The sequence below is a fragment of the Leopardus geoffroyi genome, chromosome D1 (genome assembly GCF_018350155.1).
Source record: "Leopardus geoffroyi isolate Oge1 chromosome D1, O.geoffroyi_Oge1_pat1.0, whole genome shotgun sequence".
NCBI classification, from domain to species: Eukaryota; Metazoa; Chordata; class Mammalia; order Carnivora; family Felidae; genus Leopardus; species Leopardus geoffroyi.
The window spans coordinates 23186398-23207040 of NC_059329.1; the positions used below are offsets into that span (position 1 = coordinate 23186398).

A 20643-nucleotide genomic window follows, 5' to 3' on the forward strand; every position below is an offset into this window, starting at 1 on the left:
CGGGGCCGCGGCTGGGGTTTGCGCAGGCGCACAGCTCCAACCGGGAAGCATGGCGGACCTAGCGACTCAACCCAGCAAGAGAAAGCGCGAACTGGACGCCGAGGAGGCGGAAGCTGCCAGCACAGAGGCAAAGGAAGCGGGCGTTGAGAATGGTACCTCCGCTCCTGTGCGCTTACCGTTCTCCGGCTTTAGAGTGAAAAAAGTGCTGCGGGAGTCCGCGCGGGACAAAATCATTTTTCTCCATGGGAAGGTACCATTAGGCAACCCTGGGTTGGAGTGAGCCAATCAATCATCGCCTTGGAGGCGGATTTTTTTTTTTTTTTTTTAAACCCGAGCTCAGCCGGAAAATACCAATCGCACTCCTGGAGGCGGGGGGGAAAAGTGTACCACTAGATTGTGTGTGTGTGGGGGGGGGGGGGGGTTGCTACGGGAGACAAGTTTACTCGTAGAATCAAGGAAATCAACAGGCGTAGGGTTTTCTTAATAACTCCTTTACCAAAAGTAACTAACACTTGTATAAAAATCATGTGTCGAGTTCTCCAAGCCAGTCATCCTGTATTCTCTGAACGAATTTAGAGGTGCTAGGAACGCAGTGTTGCTGGATCATCTGTGGAACGACGTAGAGACTGTAGGAGATAGGATCCCAGGTGTGCAGGATTTCAGACCTAACAGAGGAGACAGTTTATTAAATTGCGAATTCAGTTGCACATATCATGCACTGACAGCACTGAGCTAGGTGCTGGGGATGTAGAGATGTAAGTTACTATCCCTGATTTTCAGAATGCAGAGTATCTGGTAGATAGCTGTCCCTAATACCATGTGCTCAGCTCTACAGAAGGGACTGAGAAGAGACTGGAGACCATCCTGGGAACTAGTGAGGAGGCCCAGCCAAGGGTAGGTTACTAGGATTCCTCAGAACCCCTAGCAGGAGCTCTCATTTGGGGAGGATCAGGGGGACCTTGGCCTGGGCTACCATGCCTCTCTGTGTCTTATTTTGTTTTGTTTTTTTACAAAGGTTCTGTCTAGTTCTCTCAACCCCACCTGTCTTCAGTCTGCAGCACTTGCTGAAGATTTTAGCCATAAGAACCTTTGAGCTAGGAGTTAACTGGGATACCCAGATTCTAGTTTCTCTCTCTCTCTTTTAATGCTTATTTATTATTTCTGAGAGAAAGTGTTTGCAAGAACGCTCAAGAGAGCTGGGGAGGGGCAGAGAGAGAGAGAGAATCCTAAGCAAGCTCTGCACTGTCAGCTCAGAGCCCACCGCGGAGCTCGAACTCATCAACAGTGAGATCATGGCCTGAGCCAAAATCAAGAGTCAGTCACTTAACTGACTGAGCCACCCAGGCACCCCTCTAGTTTCTTTTTTCAACACTGACTGTTCATGTGACCTTGGGCAAGTCACTTAATCTCTCTAGACATATTTCTTCATCTGTGAAATGGGGAGAATTTGACAAAGGCCCTCCAAGTCTGAAGCAGAAGAAAGTAGAGACGTTTTGCATCTTTGAGAAGAAAGATGTGAATGCACAAGCATTTGGGTTAATGAGATGCCTGCTCTGGGAGAAGGAACAGGAGGCCCCAGAGCTACTGTTTCTGTTTCTGGGCTCACCGATGGTGTCTCTGCCTCCAGGTAAATGAGGCCTCTGGGGACGGGGATGGAGAGGATGCCATTGTGATCCTGGAGAAGACACCATTTCAGGTGGAGCAGGTGGCCCAGCTCCTGATGGGCAGCCCTGAGCTCCAGCTGCAGTTCTCCAATGATATTTACAGCACCTATCACCTGTTTCCTCCACGGCAGCTGAGTGGTAAGCAAGTGGTGTCCAAAGTGGCTTCATGTGAGGAGAGGGGTTTGGTGGGAAATTAGGGGGTGTGGTGGCTACTCTGCAAAACTGATTTGCATATGCTCGTTCAATAGTTCTCTGTGGAAGGCGGAGGAGATTTTGTGCCAACCACCCCCGCCTCGAGACACTTGGCAATCTCTGAAGACAGTTTTGGTTGTCAGAACTGGGAAAATGGGGGAGCTGCTGGTACCTAGAGGGTAGAGTTCAGGGCTGCTCGTGAATATCCTGCGAAGCCCAGAATGGGACCTCATAACAAAGAAATGTCAGTGCTGAGGTTGGTGTAGTGTATTTTGGGGAGGTAGTGTGATTCGTGGTGTAGAATGTCTACTAATTGAATGATAGTGGTCGTCAACACTTAGTGAACTCTTACTACTGTGCCAGCCACCATTCTAAGTGTCCTATATGTATCATTGTATTTAGTACTCAGAATAGCCCTGCTGTGATAGGACTGAGGGAACTGAGATTTTGAAAGGTTAAGTAACTTATCCAAGATCACAGCCCATGGGGGGCAGAAAAACTAAGATCTTCCAGTAGACAGCGGACTCACGCACCATGAGCAGTGTGTGGGGTGCTGCAAAGATCAGTTATTTCCCTGAAAGAACTCACTTTCTAGTCCCTGAGAAAAGGAGTGTGATCGAGGGGGATGGACTTGGGAAGGGAAGGAATTCATTGGTTAAAAGGCAGAGATTTGTTTTGGATTGCCAGGATTTTTTATTTACTAAGAAGAGGAAGAATTTATTTCAGCTTGCATGTCAAAAGCCAGGCACGATGTGGGCTTTTTGCCTGTAGCTGGTCAAGTTTAACAAGCAGCTTTGTCGGAAGCATGAAGGACACAGGTCGACCTTGAAGGTTCCTTCCAACCAGGAAATTCTGGGATCTGCTTTGTAGCATGTGGTGGTTCTGTAATATCCTTCTATCTTTTTATTTGTCCTCCAGCATTGAGGAACAATTTGCCTTTACAGATACCCTGCCGCAGGCTTTTTGGTAGGTTTGATCTTTTCTGCACCCCCAAAAAAGGGTGCCGTTATTTGTTGTCCTTTGGAGATGCATGTGAACACTTGATGAGAAACCGGCAGACCGTTCACAACTGAAGGCAAAACAGCCTGGTCCTCCGCAGAAAGCGAGCCAGATTGATTGGTGTGAGTCGATGGGAATGGACAGCTGTATTTACTTTCTCAGGAGCTGACATTTAAGCAAATGTAGTCCTCCATATGGGGTGGCAGAAGCGTGACAGAAGGTTCTGTAGCCAAACACCCCTCGGGGCAGTCCCCAAACTATAGGCTCCGAGGTCATTATCCTGCTCCCACCCCTTTCTCTCATCTTCCCCAATGCCTCTCTCTCTCAGCCAAAATACAGAAGGTTCTGCTGCACAGAGAAACCCTGTGGAATGCCCAGCCTTTCCTTTTCATGTAATTTTTCCAGTACTTCTGTGATCTTGCACACAAGTGGTGGTGGCCACTGCCCTGTCTTTCTGTTTTTTGTCTTTTTTTTTTTTTCTTCCTGAGCTAAAGACTGAAAGAGGCAGTCAGTCATCTGCTCGCTACAGGTCTTCCTCCCCACTGACAACCCCAAATGTCTCTCTGCCTCTTCTCCAGTGCTGCCCACTCCCACCTGGCGGCCTCATGTGTTAGCTCATCCTTCGCAGGGCTCAGGGTCTTGGCAGAAACATTAGCATACGTGGAGTGCATTATACTTTTATTTTCTTCCCCCAAACTAGGCATGGTGATCAGAAGTTATAAAAATTTTTTCAGTGTTCAGAACTCCTCTGTCTCTTGTAGAGCCATACACCCTGTCCCTGGATGGTATTCTAGATCAGGGTTGACAAACTTTTACTGTAAAGGACCAGGGAGGAAATACTTTAAGCTTTATGAGCCCCATAAATGGTCTCTGTCACATATTCGTCCTTTTAAAAGTTTTTTTATTGTTATCTATTTAAAAAACATTTTTTTAATGCTTATTTTTTTTAATATGAAATTTATTGTCAAATTGGTTTCCATACAACACCCAGTGCTCATCCCAACAGGTGCCCTCCTCAATGCCCATCACCCACCCCCCATCTACCCTCAGTTTGTTCTCAGCTTTTAAGAGTCTCTTATGCTTTGGCTCTCTCTCTCCCTCTCTAACCTCTTTTTTTTTTTTTTTTTTCTTCTTCCCCTCCTCCATAGACTTCTGTTAAGTTTCTCAGGATCCACATAAGAGTGAAAACATATGGTGTCTGTCTTTCTCTGTATGACTTATTTCACTTAGCATCACACTCTCCACTTCCATCCATGTTGCTACAAAGGGCCATATTTCATTCTTTCTCATTGCCACGTAGTATTCCATCGTGTATATAAACCACAATTTCTTTATCCATTCATAAGTTGATGGACATTTAGGCTCTTTCTATAATTTGGCTATTGTCAAAAGCACTGCTATAAACATTGGGGTACAAGTGCCCCTATGCATCAGCACTCCTGTATCCCTTGGGTAAATTCCTAGCAGTGCTATTGCTGGGTCATAGGGTAGGTCTATTTTTAATTTTTTGAGGAACCTCCACACTGTTTTCCAGAGCAGCTAATGCTTATTTATTTTTGAGAGAGAGACAGAGAGCACGCGAGCGGGGAAGGGGCAGAGAGAGAGAGGGAGAGAGAGAATCCCAAGCAGGCTCCATGCTGTCAGAGCCCGATGCAGGGCTTGATCTCACAAACCACGGGATCATGACCTGAGCCGAAATCAAGAGTCAGATGCTTAACTGAGTAAGCCACCCAGGCGCCCCTTTTCTTTTTTTTTTTTAAACCACTGCTTTAAAAATGAAAATGCAATTTTCATTCAGGGTGCAGCAGCTGACGAGCCGGGTCACCTTCGTAGCCACCTGACTGTGCACCTCCCACTCGCTTGCTGTACCCGGCCCATCCTCGCCGCCCCCTTGGCCCCCTGAGCTCACCCTCTCCCCACCCGCAGGCATGTCCAAGGCCAAGAATGGCCCCAAGTACACCTCCTTTTTCACGGTCATGGGCACCTTGGCCGCCATGGTCTTCAGCGCCCTGGGTGCCGCCCACGGCATGGCCAAGAGTGGCCCAGCATCGTGGCCATGTCTGTCATGCAGCCAGAACCGACCGTGAAGTCCATCATCCCCACGTTGTCGCTGGTATCATCGCCATCTACGGCTGGTGGTGGCGGTCCTTGTCGCTGATTCCCTGAATGACGGCAACAGTCTCTAGAGGAGTTTCCTCCAGCTGGGTGCTGGCCTGAGCGGGCTGGTGGCTGTGGGGACGCCGGTGTGCATGGCATGGCCCAGCAGCCCCCGCTCTTCATGGGCATGATCCTGACCCTCATCTTCTCCAAGATGCGCGGCCCCTGCGGTCTCCTTGTTGCCCTCATCCTCCCCACAAAGTAGCCTCTCTCTGAGTGCACCAGCCACAGAAGGCGATGTCAAGACCACCCCCTCATTCCGAAACGAACAGCCTGACACGCACGCACGGGACAGCCACCCCCCCAGTAATTAGTCTTGTAAAAGTTCAGTGTCCCGGTGCCTGTTGTCTGCTACCCTTGGCCTCGCCCCTGCTTGCCCGGTGCCGTGGACATCCCGGCCCACTCATTACCCACCCAGGCCAGACACCCCCACTCATCTGCCCTAGAGCACTGTGTGTAGACGGGTGAATTAAATTGTCATTTTCTCTTCACTGGATGTTTCTTACTTACAAAGATTTGATCTGTTCATGCGTCGTGGCGCAGCCCTGTCTCCCAACAAGGTAATCTTAGGTAGAGTGTTGGGTTGTGGGGTTACCGTTCGCTCTGAGACTCGTCGGATGGAATCCCGTCCTCCAGCTCTGGCTGCCCAGAGCTGCGGGCCAGCGTGCTGGGCCTGCAAGGCTCTTGAGCTGAGCCGAGTCCAGTAAAGTTCTCCACTGTGACTGGGGGGAAGGGAAAAAAAGAAAGAAAACGCCACATTTAGCTTGCTGTATGTGGAAAAACAGGCCATGCAGTGGAGTTGACCTTTTGGCCACAGTTGGTTAACCCGGTCCGGATTTTTCCCACTCCCAAGTGTGGTCTGTGGACCAGCAGTATTACTGTCACCCAGGAGCTCGTTAGACATGCGGAATCTCAGACCCAGCTTCAGAAGTCAGCATTAGTATCTGCATTTTAGCCAAGCCCCCAGGCGAGTCGTAGGCACATCGGACTTTGAGAGGTGCTGGTCTTTAAACACCATCTTTGTGCGGTGCTGCCCGTGTTTGTTTCTCCACCCCTGCCCTCTCCACGAACCTCAGGCTCATTGCAGTAAGCGCCTACCTGACCTCTCTCTCCGGAGCTCCCACATAGGTAAGCTGTTTGAGACTCAGACACACAAATGTCTTTATGCATTTATTATTTATTTTAATACTCATTTATTTAAAAAAAAATTTTTTTTTAATGTTTTTTATTTATTTTTGAGACAGAGAGAGACAGAGCATGAGCGGGGGAGGGGCAGAGAGAGAGGGAGACACAGAATCCGAAGCAGGCTCCAGGCTCTGAGCTGTCAGCACAGAGCCCTATGTGGGGCTCAGACTCATGAACCGTGAGATCATGACCTGAGCCAAAGTCAGACGCTTAACCAACTGAGCCACCCAGGCACCCCATGTGCTAATGTTTTTATTTTTTATTTTTTTAATTTTTTATTTAAAAAAAATTTTTTTTGGGGGCGCCTGGGTGGCTTGGTCCGGTTGAGCGTCCGACTCCAGCTCAGGTCATGATCTCACCGTCCGTGAGTTCGAGCCCCGCGTCGGGCTCTGTGCTGACAGCTCGGAGCCTGGAGCCTGCTTCGGATTCTGTGTCTCCCTTTCTCTCTGACCCTCCCCCGTTCATGCTCTGTCTCTCTCTGTCTCAAAAATAAATAAACATTAAAAAAAAATCCGAAGCAGGCTCCAGGCTCCGAGCTGTCAGCACAGAGCCCGACGCGGGGCTCGAACTCACGGACGGTGAGATCATGACCTGATCCAAAGTCGGACGCTCAACCGACTGAGCCACCCAGGTGTGCCAATGTTTTTAAAAACACTTAACCCATATTAAATAATAGCCGCTATGATTATTCTCATGTGCTGCGTTCTATGCTGGTTTCTGTAACTTGAAGTGAGTAGGATACCCTTTCTGCTCTGCAGTCTTGTTTGGGGAAGGACACCCTACAAGTTACTATGAAAGAGGGAAGTAAACTGAACAAGGTTTAGTCACCACCTGGATGTAGGGACAGAGGTCCTGGAAATTTGGAGCCATGTCAGACCCATTTCCGGTCCCCAGCAACCCAATCCATATTAGGTGCTCAACAAATGCTGCTGGAAAATGAACCCACAAACTAACTCAGCCGGTTTTTTTTTCCTATGGGCAAAGCATTCCACAGCCACAAGGTGGCAGCATTACCAAAGCATTCCCTTGGCCAGCTCCTTTGGCCTGTGTGCAGGAGCCTTCTGGGCCCCACCTCTCCAACCTCAGAGTCACCAACTGCTAACACTGCCTGTAGAGGCCTTTAGGCAGGGTTCCTGGGGCCTCAGCCCTCTGAGCCCCCTGCACAGTTGCTGCTTTTTTTCTGCCAACTCTGGCTGTTCCTCCAGACCTCCTTCCCCACAATATTGCTTGCGTAGGGAAGCCCTTCTCCCCTCAGTTTCTTTCTTTCTTTCAGTCTTTTCTTTTCTTTTCTTTTCTTTTCTTTTCTTTTCTTTTCTTTTCTTTTCTTTTCTCTTTATTTTAGAGAGAGAGGGAGAGAGCATGCGAGAAGGGGAAAGGAGCAGATGGAGAGAGAGAGAATCTTAAGCAGGCTTCATGCTCAGTGTGGAGCCCAACATGGGGCTCAGTCCTATGACCCTGGGATCATTACCTGAGCCGAAATCCAGAGTCAGACACTCAACAGACTGAGCCACCCAGGCACCCCTCCGCTAGATTTCTGAGCTACCTGCTCTCTTGATTTCTTCTGTTATCTCTCTACTCATTTCTTCCCTACCAGCCTGATGATTTTTGCATTCTCCTCCTTTATCCCTTCCAAATTCTCAGCTGACTATAAGAGACTGCCCCTTTGAGCCACTCATGGCCCCCCACCCTGTTGACACAATAGAGCATGAGCGTTGGAGTTGGACGTGCTCGAGTCCTGTCCCAGTGCTAACGTTTACTTACTAGCGGTGTGGCCCAAGGCAGTGTTGTGCTGTTTCTGAGTTTTAATGTAGTGCAGAGGTTAAGAGCAAGCCTCGGGTCAGACATAATCTGTGCTGGAATCCTGGCTTTGTCCCTTTACCAGCTGTGAAGACTTGGTAAGTTTTTGTATTTGTTTAACAGAGACAGAGTGCCTTCCGCATGTTTGGTGCTGTGCTAGGTATATATCGGTGAGTGCATCAGATACTCGCTCTGTCCTTGGAGTGGTAGCTGGGGGCACAGAGGCAGACAGCAAACAAGGAAACAAGTGTTACATGGCCACGGGCAGGAGAGGGGCTGGCTCTCTGCGGCCATGACACTCCAGCCGAAACCTGCAGGATGGAAAGGAACCAGCTGTGCTAAGAGCTGGTGAGGGGGGTGGGAGAATGTTCAGGGCACAGCATGTTTCTGGACGAGGAAAGAGGAACAGAAAAGAGGCCATTTTGTCAGGAGCTTGAGGGGGCAGTTGATGTCTGTGGTGTGTGATACAGATGTAGTTGGGGAAGTAGCTCCAGTTATTGTTAAATTAGGTTAGTTCAGGACTGTTATGAAATAAATGACATAAAATGTTTTCGCCTCTGCCCACAAGGAGAGATACATTCTACTTGTGACCCAGTACCTGTGAATAAATGTAAGTGGATTTGAGGGACACAGAAGGTTCACACAACAGTACTTAACCCTTACTTTACCGGACAGTCACCAGTATTTCCAACTTAATTCCAGTCTTGTTTGTTTCCGTTTAAATGCTGGTCTTAACTTCCTAAATTAATTTCGTCATCACAGTCATGGGTTATGGCTCATGACACAAAGCACATATGGCCCGTGACTCGCTTATCTGTGTACTTGGTAAGTGTTAGTCATTTTCTATGATTGCTTTTCTACCTTTAAGATTGTATGGGCCTTAGATGGAAATAGTGTACATTAGGTGCCTGGCCCTGACCGTGGGCAGGTCTCCTTTCTTCCCCCCGTGGCCATGTGGCAAATGTGAGGGCCGGGTAGGCCAGATGGCTGGCATCTCCATGCTTCCCTAGCCATCCATGCAGGGCAGAGCCTGGATCATCTGCTTTTCCGGCTCTCACGCTCTCATACCCGTGGCCTGTCAATGGAGCCCTTTCATCAGGATCTCTGTTCTCCCTTACCTGGGGGAGAACGGGGGGGAGATAGTAGAGAGAGGGGTGTGACTCAGAAATCCAGACTGTGTCTAAAAAGGCCAATTGTTTTCCCCGATGTAGAGCAGGGGTGTGGAATCTCAGGTTCAGAGGAGGAGAAGGCGTCTGTGTGGGAGTGAGGCCAGGGCAGGGTGTGGAGAGAACCTGGGAATCACATCGTCTTTCGGTTGCAGAGAACTCTGCATTTTAGTATTTTAGCTACAGGCACGGTTTTCCTCCCTGTGCTCCTTACAGAGGCAAAACCAGGACCCCTGGAGTCCAGAGTGAGGGCTTGTTTGGAGAGAGCATTTTAAAAACTAGCTATTCCCTTCGAGGGTTCGAGCCCTGCCTGGGGCTCTATGCTGACAGGTCAGAACCTGGAGCCTGCTTCAGATTCTGTGTTTCCCTGTCTCTCCCTCTCCCCTGCTCACGCTCTGTCTCTCTTTCTCGCAAAAATAAAAATAAATAGTAAAAAAAAAAAAAAAAATTTTTTTTAAACTAGCCATTCCCTGGTAGCATTGTTCATGATAGAAAAATCTAGAAACAATCCAGTTATCAGCGAACAGTAGAATACATAAGTAAATCAAGGTGTTTTCCTGCACCAGACTGCTTCTTCCGGGCAGGGGAAATGAATGAACTACAGCTATACATGTCAAGAATCTCACCATGTAGAGCCAGAAAAGCAAGACACAGAATACACAGTGTGATTCCAATTAGATAAAGTTGAAAACAAGCAGAGCTGAACAATATACTGCTTAGGGATACATGCATACGTAATAGAATTTAGAAGATAAAGAAATGATTAATGCCTGATTCAGCAAAGTGATTATCGCTGGTGGAGGCAGGGCAGAAAGGATGTCAAAAGTCTGGTAAGGCTCTGTTTCTTGGACTGCATGCTCCATGCACGGGTGTTCTTTTGTTTTATTTTAGGTCTTCAAATGGTACCAATTTTTTTTTTTAATGTTTATTTACTTTTGAGAGAGACAGAGACAGAATGCGAGTGGGTTAGGGGCAGAGAGAGAGAGTGACACAGAAGCAGAAGCAGGCTCCAGGGTCTGAGCTGTCAGCACAGAGCCTGATGTGGGGCTCGAACTCACGAGCTGTGAGATCATGACCTAAGCTGAAGTCGGACGCTCAACCGACTGAGCCACCCAGGTGCCCCAAATGGTATCTATTTTTATATTTATTTTTATTTTATTTTATTTGTTTAAAAATTTTTTAACGTTTATTTATTATTAAGAGACAGAGCGTGAACAAGGGAGGGGCAGAGAGAGAGGGAGACACAGAATCGGAAGCAGGCTCCAGGCTCCGAGCCGTCAGCACAGAGCCTGACGCGGGGCTCAAACTCACAGACCGCAAGATCATAACCTGAGTTGAAGTTGGACGCTTCACCGACTGAGCCACCCAGGCGCCCCTTATATTTATGTACATATACACACGTGTATAAATGTGTGCATATGTGTACACCTGTTGTTTCACACGTGTGTGTAACAGCTGCTATTAGCTGTTGTCATATAACGTATTGGCCAATAAAAGGTAAGAAAAACTAGTAGGTCCTTAGAAGAACTAAGAACACTCCCCCATTACATTTTAGGGCTCTGCTTTCATTCTCAAATTTGGTTTCTAGACATTGTTGCTGAAAGTAAGTGTTTGATTAAAGCCTTCTTCCTCTGGGTTTTGGGCACTAGACTTCTGTCCTTCTCTCTGGGGCAGAGAAGTGGCGGAGCCTGGCTCTTTTGTCTCTTGTGAACAGGGGAGCCCGTGCTGTGCTGGAGCATGTGCCAGGACGGTGCCGGCCCCGGCAGAAGAGGGCAATGTGGGGAGGTCCTCCAGCACCTGGAAGAGAAGGCTTGGTACCAGGCTCTGTGGGCTCTACTCCAGCACACGCTGGCACAGGCCTGTCGCTCCCTCCTCTGTGGGTGTCCTCGGCAGGCCTCCCGTTGCAGCTGAGCTGAACGACCAGAGTTCTGTGAGCAGTGACCCACAGGGAAAGTCTCACCAGCTGGGTTTCCACCTGAGCGGGGGTGTTGAAGAGCCCCATGCCAGGAGGTGACACCAGCGCAAGTCATGGAATTGCCCTGGGACTCAGTTTCTCTGAAAGAAAAACGAGGAATCCAATAGCTGGCTAGCCCACGTCAGTGGACTTCTGTATCTTATGAGATCGTGGAACCACAGTCTCTCAGGTTTGAATGGAACGCGACGTTTATTTAGTAATGTGATTCTTAACTGGAACTTTTCATCAGGATTGCTTAAAGAGCTTTCTCGAATACAAATCTGGACCTACTGAGTAAACCTCTGTGGTGGGATTAGGCCATTCATCACAGTCATACAGTCCCATGGTCAGCTCATCAGATAGCCCTGAGGGGCTTATCTACATGGCCAGGAACAGGCTCTTATACTACTCTGCCCCACCCTGGTCCTGCTTTCCAGAAGCAACTACCGTGAAGAGAATTTCTGGGTTTGGTGCTTCTGGTAATTTCCTCCAAACACTTAGCTGAAAAATAAGGTCATACAACTTCTTGATTTGTACAGTTTTGACCCTATCAGTCCTCCACAGTGGAAATTGAGAGGTTTAGGCTTCTTTATACTCTCCTTGCCCTGTCTCCCCTCTCCTTCTGATATTTATGTTTATATTATTGCCTTTAGAGTCTTAAAAAATTGCCTCTGGAATCGTACACATACTGAAACCTTTAGCCCTGCATCCATCTTGTCACTCTGTCGGGTAAGAACACCCATGCCTCTGGCCTTTGCTGTCTCCCAGCTTCTCTGTCAGCCATGCTTGTACTTCACACTGTCACGGTATTTTCTGTTGCATGATTGTAATCAGGTCTTGTGTGTTTTCTCTGATTCTGAGTTGCCAGACGGTATGGTGGCCAGTTTAATGTGTGCTACACATTCACACAGAGTGTGTTAGGGCTCTGGTTCCTCTCCTACCTGCCCTGTGCAGTGGACCCACATGCCCCCGGGATGTGTCTGATGTATAGGTCAAACAGATTCTCTGTTCTCACATCCCAACACGTTCTTCCAAATCATGCTGTTTTTAGTTTATTTCCTATTTGAACCATTATTTTATGCTTTTCCTTTTTCATTTCATAAAGTTTCTAGTTGTCCTGCCCCCCCCCCCTTTTTTTTTTGACTTGTGGCAGGAAGAAGCCTGAGCCTTTACTCTGATTTTGAAATTATCCAGCTACTGGTTTGATGATTCATTACATGATAAGTCCTTCCTTCCTGGAAATGTTGCTTCCAGAATACTCTTTCCTGCTCCTCCAATCTGGACAGCTGATGCTTTCGGCATGCTGCATGGCTGTCAACTTGAGACTTCCTTTCACAGCTCTTCTGAGTTAGATACAATGTTTTCTGGATTTGATGTCTTTCTCTCTGGTTTTAGTCTCTTGTTTAGCTAAAGTGTAGTCTTTAAGTACTTCCTCAGAAAGAACACATGAAAGGTAAACCTTGAATCCTTCATTTTGCCCTCACTCTTGATTGATGCATGGCTGAATACAGAATTTAAATTTCTTTCCCTCAAAACATTGGAGACACTGATCTGTTGACTTCAAGCATCCATTGTTGTTAACAAGACATCTGATGCCAGTTTGATTTTCACTTCCTTACAATTAACTTGGTTTTGCATTTTCATTCTTTCTCTCCCCCCCCCCCCCCCCCCGCTTTGTCAGTTTCCTTTTCTGGAGCTTATGTTAGTATGCTCTGTTTATCTTAGGTGTCCTGAAATACATAAGGCCGTGTTGAGGTTGGATTTTTTTTTTTTTTTTTCATTCATTGTGCTCGGTACTTTTGGACCGTTTTGATTTAAAGGCTTATGTCATTCTTCCGCTCTGTACATTTTTTTTCTGTTATTTCTTTGATGATTTCCTTCCCTGTTTCCTTTATTTTCCTCTTACTGGAAACCCTCTTAGGTGTGAGACTCCTAGAGTGATCCTGTGTATTGCTCCTGTGTTCTCCCGCTTTTCCCATCTAGGTCTTTTCTTTTTACAGGCCAGTAGATTGTCTTAACTTTATCTTCCAGACCTCCTGGTGGAGGTCTTAATTTGGCAGTCATATTTTTAATTTTCTTCCTTCTGATTCTCTGTTTCATTTTCTTAGCATCTTGCTCTTGCTTTACAGGGTCCAAACTGGGCTGACTTTCTCTGACCCACTAATTAGAATAGTTTTCAGAATTATCTCTTGACCCTTCCCTGATCTCATTTCCTCTGGGATCTGGTTCTTGTTGTTTATTTTGGTCATTCTTTTTCAAGCTCCTGGTCTTCTCTTAACGTCTGGTGAACGTTAGCTCATCGATGTTTACAAATGAAGAAGCAGGCTGATAGTCTAGTGAGTTGATATGGGCTTTGTCTGCTATCCACTTGGTAGGTCTATTTCCACAACAGGCCTCTCCTGGATGAGTATCTGGCCCATTGCCGTGCGGATGGGGAGCAGGCCTTTTCCGCTGGCTGGCTGGCCATGCCTCAGGGTGCAGTTTGAGTGGCATTCCAGACGTACCAGCACCCGCTCTGGAGCCCTCAACGCTCTCTTGTCCACTCCAGCTTATGGGCCAGATCTGGCCTGCTGCTTTTCGTATGGCCTGTGAGCTAAGAATGGTTGTTGCATTTTTAAAGGGTTGTTTTAAAAAACAAAAAACTAAGAAGAAAATGAGAAAGAGGCGGCATGGCCTACAACACCTAAAATATCTGCTGTCACGTTTTCCAGAAAAGCTTGCCTACCACTGCTCTGGTCCGTGGTTTGATGCCTTTGGAGGACAGCCCACCTGTTTTCAGCTGGCATGAAGTGGCTGCCCCTGGGGCAGTGTTGTGGCACAGGGTGAAACGAGTTGGTGCAGCTGTTCTCTAGATAGCCCTTTGGTTGATTCCAGCTTCCAGCTTCATTTCCCCTCCTGTCCTCTGTACCTGGTTGCTTAGAGCCAGCTGGGTATGTAGCACGGAGGGGTGCATACTGGGAGCCGGTGGGTTGGAGTGTGCGGACGTGGTTTCTCCCACAGCTGGGGACATGGTAGCCCCTGGGATGGACTTGGTGATGGGAGGGTGAGAAGTAGAAGGGGTATTCTGGGTGAGGGTAATAGTGTAGACAGAGCTGTGGAGTGGGCTCCTCACATTAGCTGGGCTTTGAAATGAGGTAGGGGCAAAGGGGTATTTGCTCCTTTGGTTTCATCCCTTGAGGCCACCTGATGATGGCAGATTTCTGCCTACTTTTCTCCCTGGGTGCTTTAGAGCTTGTGACACCAGTGAACCAAGCCCCTTCTGGGGCTTGGAGAGACAGTAGAATGACAACTTTTCATTTCAAGATGGAAAGGTTTCTTTCTTTTTTTTAATTTATTTTATTTTATTTCATAAATTTACATCCAAGTTAGCGTATAGTGCAACAATGGTTTCAGGAGTAGATTCTTTAATGCTCCTTACCCATTTAGCCCATCCCCCCTCCCACAACCCCTCCAGGAACCCTCTGTTTGTTCTCCATATTTAAGAGTCTCTTATGTTTTGTCTCCCTCCTTGTTTTTTGGGTTTTTTTTTGTTTGTTTGTTTTTTTTTTTAACATTTATTCATTTTTGAGAGACAGAGAGAGACAGAGCATGAGCAGGGAAGGGTCAGAGGGAGGGAGACACAGAGTCCGAATCAGGCTCCAGGCTCCGAGCTGTCAGCACGGAGCCCGACGCGGGGCTCGAACTCACGGACTGCGAGATCATGACCTGAGCCGAAGTCGGACGCTCAACTGACTGAGCCACCCAGGCGCCCCTCCCTCCGTGTTTTTATATTATTTTTGCTTCCCTTCCCTTGTGTTCATCTGTTCTGTGTCTTAAAGTCCTCATATGAGTGAAGTCATATGATACTTGTCTTTCTCTGACTGACTTATTTTGCTTAGCATAATATCCTCTAGTTCCATCCACGTAGTTGCAAATGGCAAGATTTCATTCTTTTTGATTGCCGAGTAATACTCCAGCGTGTGTGTGTGTGCGCGCACACACACACACACATACACACCACGTCTTCTTTATCCATTCATCCATCAGTGGACATTTGGGCTCTTTCCATACTTGGCTATTGTTGATAGTGCTACTATGAACATTGGGGTGCTTGTGTCCCTTTGAAACAGCATACCTGTATCCCTTCGATAAATACCCAATAATGTAATTGCTGGGTTGTAGGATAGTTCTATCTTTAATTTTTTGAAGAACCTCCATACCATTTTCCAGAGTGGCTGCACCAGCTTGCATTCCCACCAACAATGCAAAAGATCCTCTTTCTCCACATCCTCGCCAACATCTGTTGTTGCCTGAGTTGTGAATGTTAGCCATTCTGACAGGTGTGAGGTGGTATCTCATTGTGGTTTTGATTTGTATTTCCCTGATGATGAGTGATGTTGAGCATTTTTTCCTGTGTCGGTTGGCCATCTGGATGTCTTCCTTGGAGAAGTGTCTATTTCATGTCTTTTGCCCATTTCTTCACTGGATTATTTGTTTTTCGGGTGTGGAGTTTGCTAAGTTCTTTATAGATTTTGGATACTAACCCTTTATCTGATATGTCATTTGCAAATATCTTCTCCCATTCTGTCGGTTGCCTTTTAGTTTTGCTGATTGTTTCCTTCGCTATGCAGAATTTTATTTTGATGAGGTCCCAATAGTTCATTTTTGCTTTGGTTTCCCTTGCCTCCAGGGACATGTTGAGTAAGAAGTTGCTGTGGCCAAGATCAAAGAGGTTCTTGCCTGCTTTCTCCTCGAGGATTTTGATGGCTTCCTGTCTTACATTGAGGTCTTCCATCCATTTTGAGTTTATTTTTGTGTCTGGTGTAAGAAAGTGGTCCAGGTTCATTCTTCTGCATGTCGCTGTCCAGTTTTCCCAGTACCACTTGCTGAAGAGACTGTCTTGATTCCATTGGATATTCTTTCCTGCTTTGTCAAAGATTAGTTGGCCATACGTTTGTGGGTCCATTTCTGGGTTTTCTATTCTGTTCCATTGATCTGAGTGTCTGTTCTTGTGCCAGTACCATACTGTCTTGATGATTACAGCTTTGCAGTATAGCTTGAAGTCTGGGATTGTGATGCCTCCTGCTTTGGTTTTGTTTTTCAAGATTGCTTTGGCTATCCGGGGTCTTTTCTGGTTCCATACAAATTTTAGGATTGTTTGTTCTAGCTCTGTGAAGAATGCTGGTGTTATTTTGATAGGGATTGCATTGAATATGTAGATTGCTTTGGGTAGTGTCAACATTTTAACAATATTTGTTCTTCCTATCCAGGAGCATGGAATCTTTTTCCATTTTTTTGGGGGTCTCCTTCAGTTTCTTTCATAAGTTTTCTGTAGTTTTCAGCATATAGATTTTTCATCTCTTTGTTTAGATTTATTCCTAGGTATTTTATGGTTTTTGGTGCAATTGTAAATGGGATCGAATCCTTGATTTCTCTTTCTGCTGCTTCATTGTTGGTGTATAGGAATGCATCTGATTTCTGTGCATTGATTTTATATCCTGCAACTTTGCCGAATTCATGAATCAGTTCTAGCAGTTTTTTGGTGGAATCTTTTGGGTTTTCTATATAGAGTATCATGTCATCTGCGAAGAGTGAAAGTTTGACCTCCTCCTGGCTGATTTGGATACCTTTTATTTCTTTGTGTTGTCTGACTACAGAAGCTAAGACTTCCAATACTATGTTGAATAACAGTGGCGAGACTGGACATCCCAGTCTTGTTCCTGACCTTAGGGGGAAAGCTCTCAGTTTTTCCCCATGGAAGATAATATTAGCATTGGGTCTTTCATATATGGCTTTTGTGATCTCGAGGTATGATCCTTTTATCCCAACTTTCTTGAGGTTTTTTAGTAAGAAAGGGTGCTGTATTTTGTCAGATGCTTTCTCTGCATCTGTTGAGAAGATCATGTGGTTCCTGTCCTTTCTTTTATTGATGGGATGAATCACATTGATTGTTTTGCAGATATTGAACCAGCCTTGCATCCCAGGTATAAATCCCACTTGGTCATGGTGCATAATTTTTTTTATGTATTGCTGGATCCAGTTGGCTGATATCTTGTTGAGGATTATTTCATCCGTGGAAGTTGGTCTATAGTTCTCCTTTTTAGAGTGGTGTTTGTCTGGTTTTAGAATCAAGGTAATGCTGGCTTCATAGAAAGAGTTTGGAAGTTTTCCTTCTATTTCTATTTTTGGAACAGCTTCAAGAGTATAGATGTTAACTCTTCCTTAAATGTTTGGTAGAATTCCCCTGGAAAACCATCTGGCCCTGGACTCTTGTTTTTTGGGAGATTTTTGATTACTAATTTGATTTCTTTACTGGTTATGGGCAAGATGGAAAGGTTTCTTACACCTTGGTAAAATTCTTTAAAAAAAATTTTTTTAATGTTTATTTATTTTTGAGAGAGAGACAGAGCACAAACCAGGGAGGGGCAGAGAGGGAGACACAGAGTCCGAAACAGGCTTCAGGCACCCAGCTGTCAGCCCAGAGCCCAATGTGGAGCTCAAACTCATGAACCATGAGGTCATGACCTGAGCCGAAGTCAGACAGTTAACCAACTGAGCCACCCAGGCGCCCCAGCCTGGGTAAAATTCTTGACCCAGACCTTGGGTTCTCCCTTTCCCTTGGCAGTCTAATTGACTCATTCTCTCCTTCCCCTGCCACCTCAGCTCAGGGAACCCTTGCACACTGCCTCCTCTGTGCCCCCGTCTCCTCCCTTCCCTCAGTTCAATTCTCCATTTAGACACCTGGCTTCCATGAAGCCAGGAGAAGCCATGTCATTCAGAAATGAGTAGAAGTGAGTAGATCCTGAACGACTGAGATGCAGTCACCAGCACTAGTGGTGTTCTCTTTCTCTCTGTCTCCCAGATGGGGCAAGTTCCCAAGACTCTGTGGCAGTCTTGAGGCTCAAGTCAGCAGAAAAGTCAGCTTACTCAGGACCAGTGGGCGAAGGCGGATTACCCACAGGATAGCTGGTTCCACTTCATTGCTTGGCTCCAGCTGTCGCTGCCGGCCTGCGGCAGCCTGGTTCCGTTGTCCCCTTCTGATCCATACTTCTCAGTGAATGATAACCTAGAATTCTGGTAGCCTGGGCCCATCTCAATGGGGGATGTATCCTGTGCCTTGGGCTTTCTCCCTTCCCACCAACACTCATACTGTGGCAGTGTCCATTGATGTTGCCCTGAGACTGGGTACCTGTGCTCCTCTCGGAGTGAATAAGGAAATACCTTTAGACAGGAATTTGAGAGAGGGGCCATGTTTTGGAACTCCCAAGTGTTTGGTCCAGTAGCTTTTGCAGTCTGATCTGCTTATCCCCAGAATAGCTTCTTCCTGTGTGTGGGAACGTGGGGGATCTCACAGCCCTAATGGTGGGACTGTCCAGCAGTGGCTCCATTATCTCATTAGATACCAGTTCTCAGTCCTTCTATTCAAATGGAACTTTGTGGAATGCAGTAAGTCCCACAGCCATCCTGTAGCAGCATTTCTCATTCCTAAAGGACCACCCCTGATACCGTGTAGCCAAAGGCCACCTCAGGCAGCCCTGGGGCGGCATTCAGAGTCCCCGGATTTGCTTGTATTTGCTTGTGGGCCACTGGCTGTCATATGTCCTCCTGGGCCTTGGAGAACTGAGGAGAAGGAGGGAAGGAGCCTGTCACATCCAGAGCCTGGCTAAAAATCAGTATTTGCCTCTCCCCTGCTTCTAATAGCATCTCTGCTTTCATTGAGACAGGTCATTAGCGGCTCGAAGGTTTGCTGTGGGGTGACCAGAGCTGCCTGCAGGACCCTGCCCACACCCTTCACCCCGTTTTTTTTTTTATCTGGGGGTCTCTCCAGGCCTCCCCTGGAGTACTTGCAGCCTGCCTGCTTGTGCAGGACAATGACCACCCCCTCTCCGGCCTCCAGCCTGCTCTCCCTGGACACCTCAGGGGAGATTCCCAGGAGGAGGCAAGATAACATAAGTCCCCAGGAGACCCTGCAGCCTCGCTCCCTTGCCGGCCTTTCCGCCAGGGTTCTTTGATGGAGCGCCCCGCCAGTTTTGGTCATCTGCCCTGTCACCTGGGTGGCTCTGCCCGGGCCCTTGTGGAAGGGGACGTGGGGGTGGGTGTCACACGCAGATCCTGCTTTGCTGTTGCTTCTCTCCAGGCTCCCCCGAGCCGGCACATCTGGGTCAAATAAGTTGAAACTGGCTCATCATAATGAAAGGAGAGCAAAAGCCACAGACTGAGCCATAGGAATTACCTCATCGTGTAGAAGTCATCAGTAACGGCTGGAAAGCAGTCTTGTTTGAACATGTGTATGGGAAGGAGAGCAGACTGTCTGTGGTTTGCATTTTCATGTTTCATGTGCAGCAGCGTTTTCCTGGGGATTTGGCTAAGCCAGCTTTGGCAGAGAGCAAGAAAGGCAGCTGCTCTTTTCCTCTCCGTAGCCCTGCCTCCCCGCCTCTGAAGGCAGTTGGGCGGAGGACAGGGGGTGGGCTTCTTTATTGGAGAAGGCCTTTCAGGACACTCTTAGGGGTCTTTTCCGACAGCACAGAGCTGTCCTAGCCAGGAGCACAGCGACCTGCCCTCCTGCGCTGCAGAGAGAAGGAACATGCGTGTATAGGGCAGTGATTCATCTGGGATGCAGATGCCAAAACATCCCTGCCGTCCCAAGCCCTGCACGGGCTGCGGTGCCACCACAAGGCCCCTCTGCTCGGACCGCACGCAGGCCTCCTTCCCTGAGAGCCAGCGCCGTCATCTGGTGGGGGGCAGTGGGGGGTGACGCGACGCACGTAAGCTGAAACAGCCGTTGTCCCCTAGTGCGAGCGGGGTCGTCTTCCATCCCTCCGTGCACCCCACCAGAGCCTGTTCTCGCCCAGCGTCTGGCCACAGCGTACCCTGGCGATCAGTACTTCCCGAGTACCTCCGCGTCTGTGCCCCTGCCCCGCTCCCTCCCCAGGAAGCATGACAGACAGACACCAGTGCTGCTGTTGGTCCCGTGCATTGTGATGTGTTTCCAGACCTCCCAGTCTGCAGCCCCAATCTCTCTGGCACCTTATTATGCCCTTTGGTTTTGCTGACAGCTGTTTACATGTCTTTGGGAGGGACTGGAACTAATCACGTTTCTCCCATCTGATGGGGCTGCTTTTTGGAGAACACGGAGGTAGGACAGGCTTCTTAGGGAAAGGTCTGAAAGGGAATGGCCCTCTGCCACTGGGAAAGCAATGTTGCACAGAGGAGCCAGACTGCTTGGGTTCACATCTCAGCTCTGTGCCTTCTTAGCTGTGTGGCCTTGGCCAAATCTCTTAACCTCTCTGGGGCTTATTTAAGGAGGGGCTTATTTTTCAGTTTTTAATGTATTTGTTACATAAGTGATCCACATTTGTTTTGGAAAATGTAATAAATCCCCCCCCCCCAAATTGTTTTAAAAAATTACAGTTATGTGTAATTCCACCACCCAGTGGTAACCGTTCCACATCTTGGACCATGTCCTGAAATTCAGGCTTTTTTCTGTGTGTGTTTATGTGTATGCAGTTATGCATGCACACGTTCTTTAAAAAGTAAAATGGCATAATAT

General features: G+C 47.5%; 1 protein-coding gene and 1 pseudogene across 3 annotated transcripts in view; both read left to right on the plus strand.

The window, feature by feature from the left end:
- The window catches only part of DCPS (decapping enzyme, scavenger), a 46369-nt gene continuing 25726 nt past the window's right edge, over nt 1-20643 (plus strand). Inside the window, exons 1-2 of one of the 3 annotated variants that reach the window (XM_045483410.1) lie at nt 1-250; nt 1628-1802. In XM_045483410.1, the coding sequence (XP_045339366.1) occupies nt 50-250; nt 1628-1802 (376 nt within the window). In that variant the 5' untranslated portion in view covers nt 1-49. The remainder of the gene's footprint in view (nt 251-1627; nt 1803-20643) is intronic. The other 2 variants (XM_045483408.1, XM_045483409.1) reach the window with 2 other exon arrangements.
- On the plus strand, nt 4569-5541 carry LOC123600911 (annotated as a pseudogene).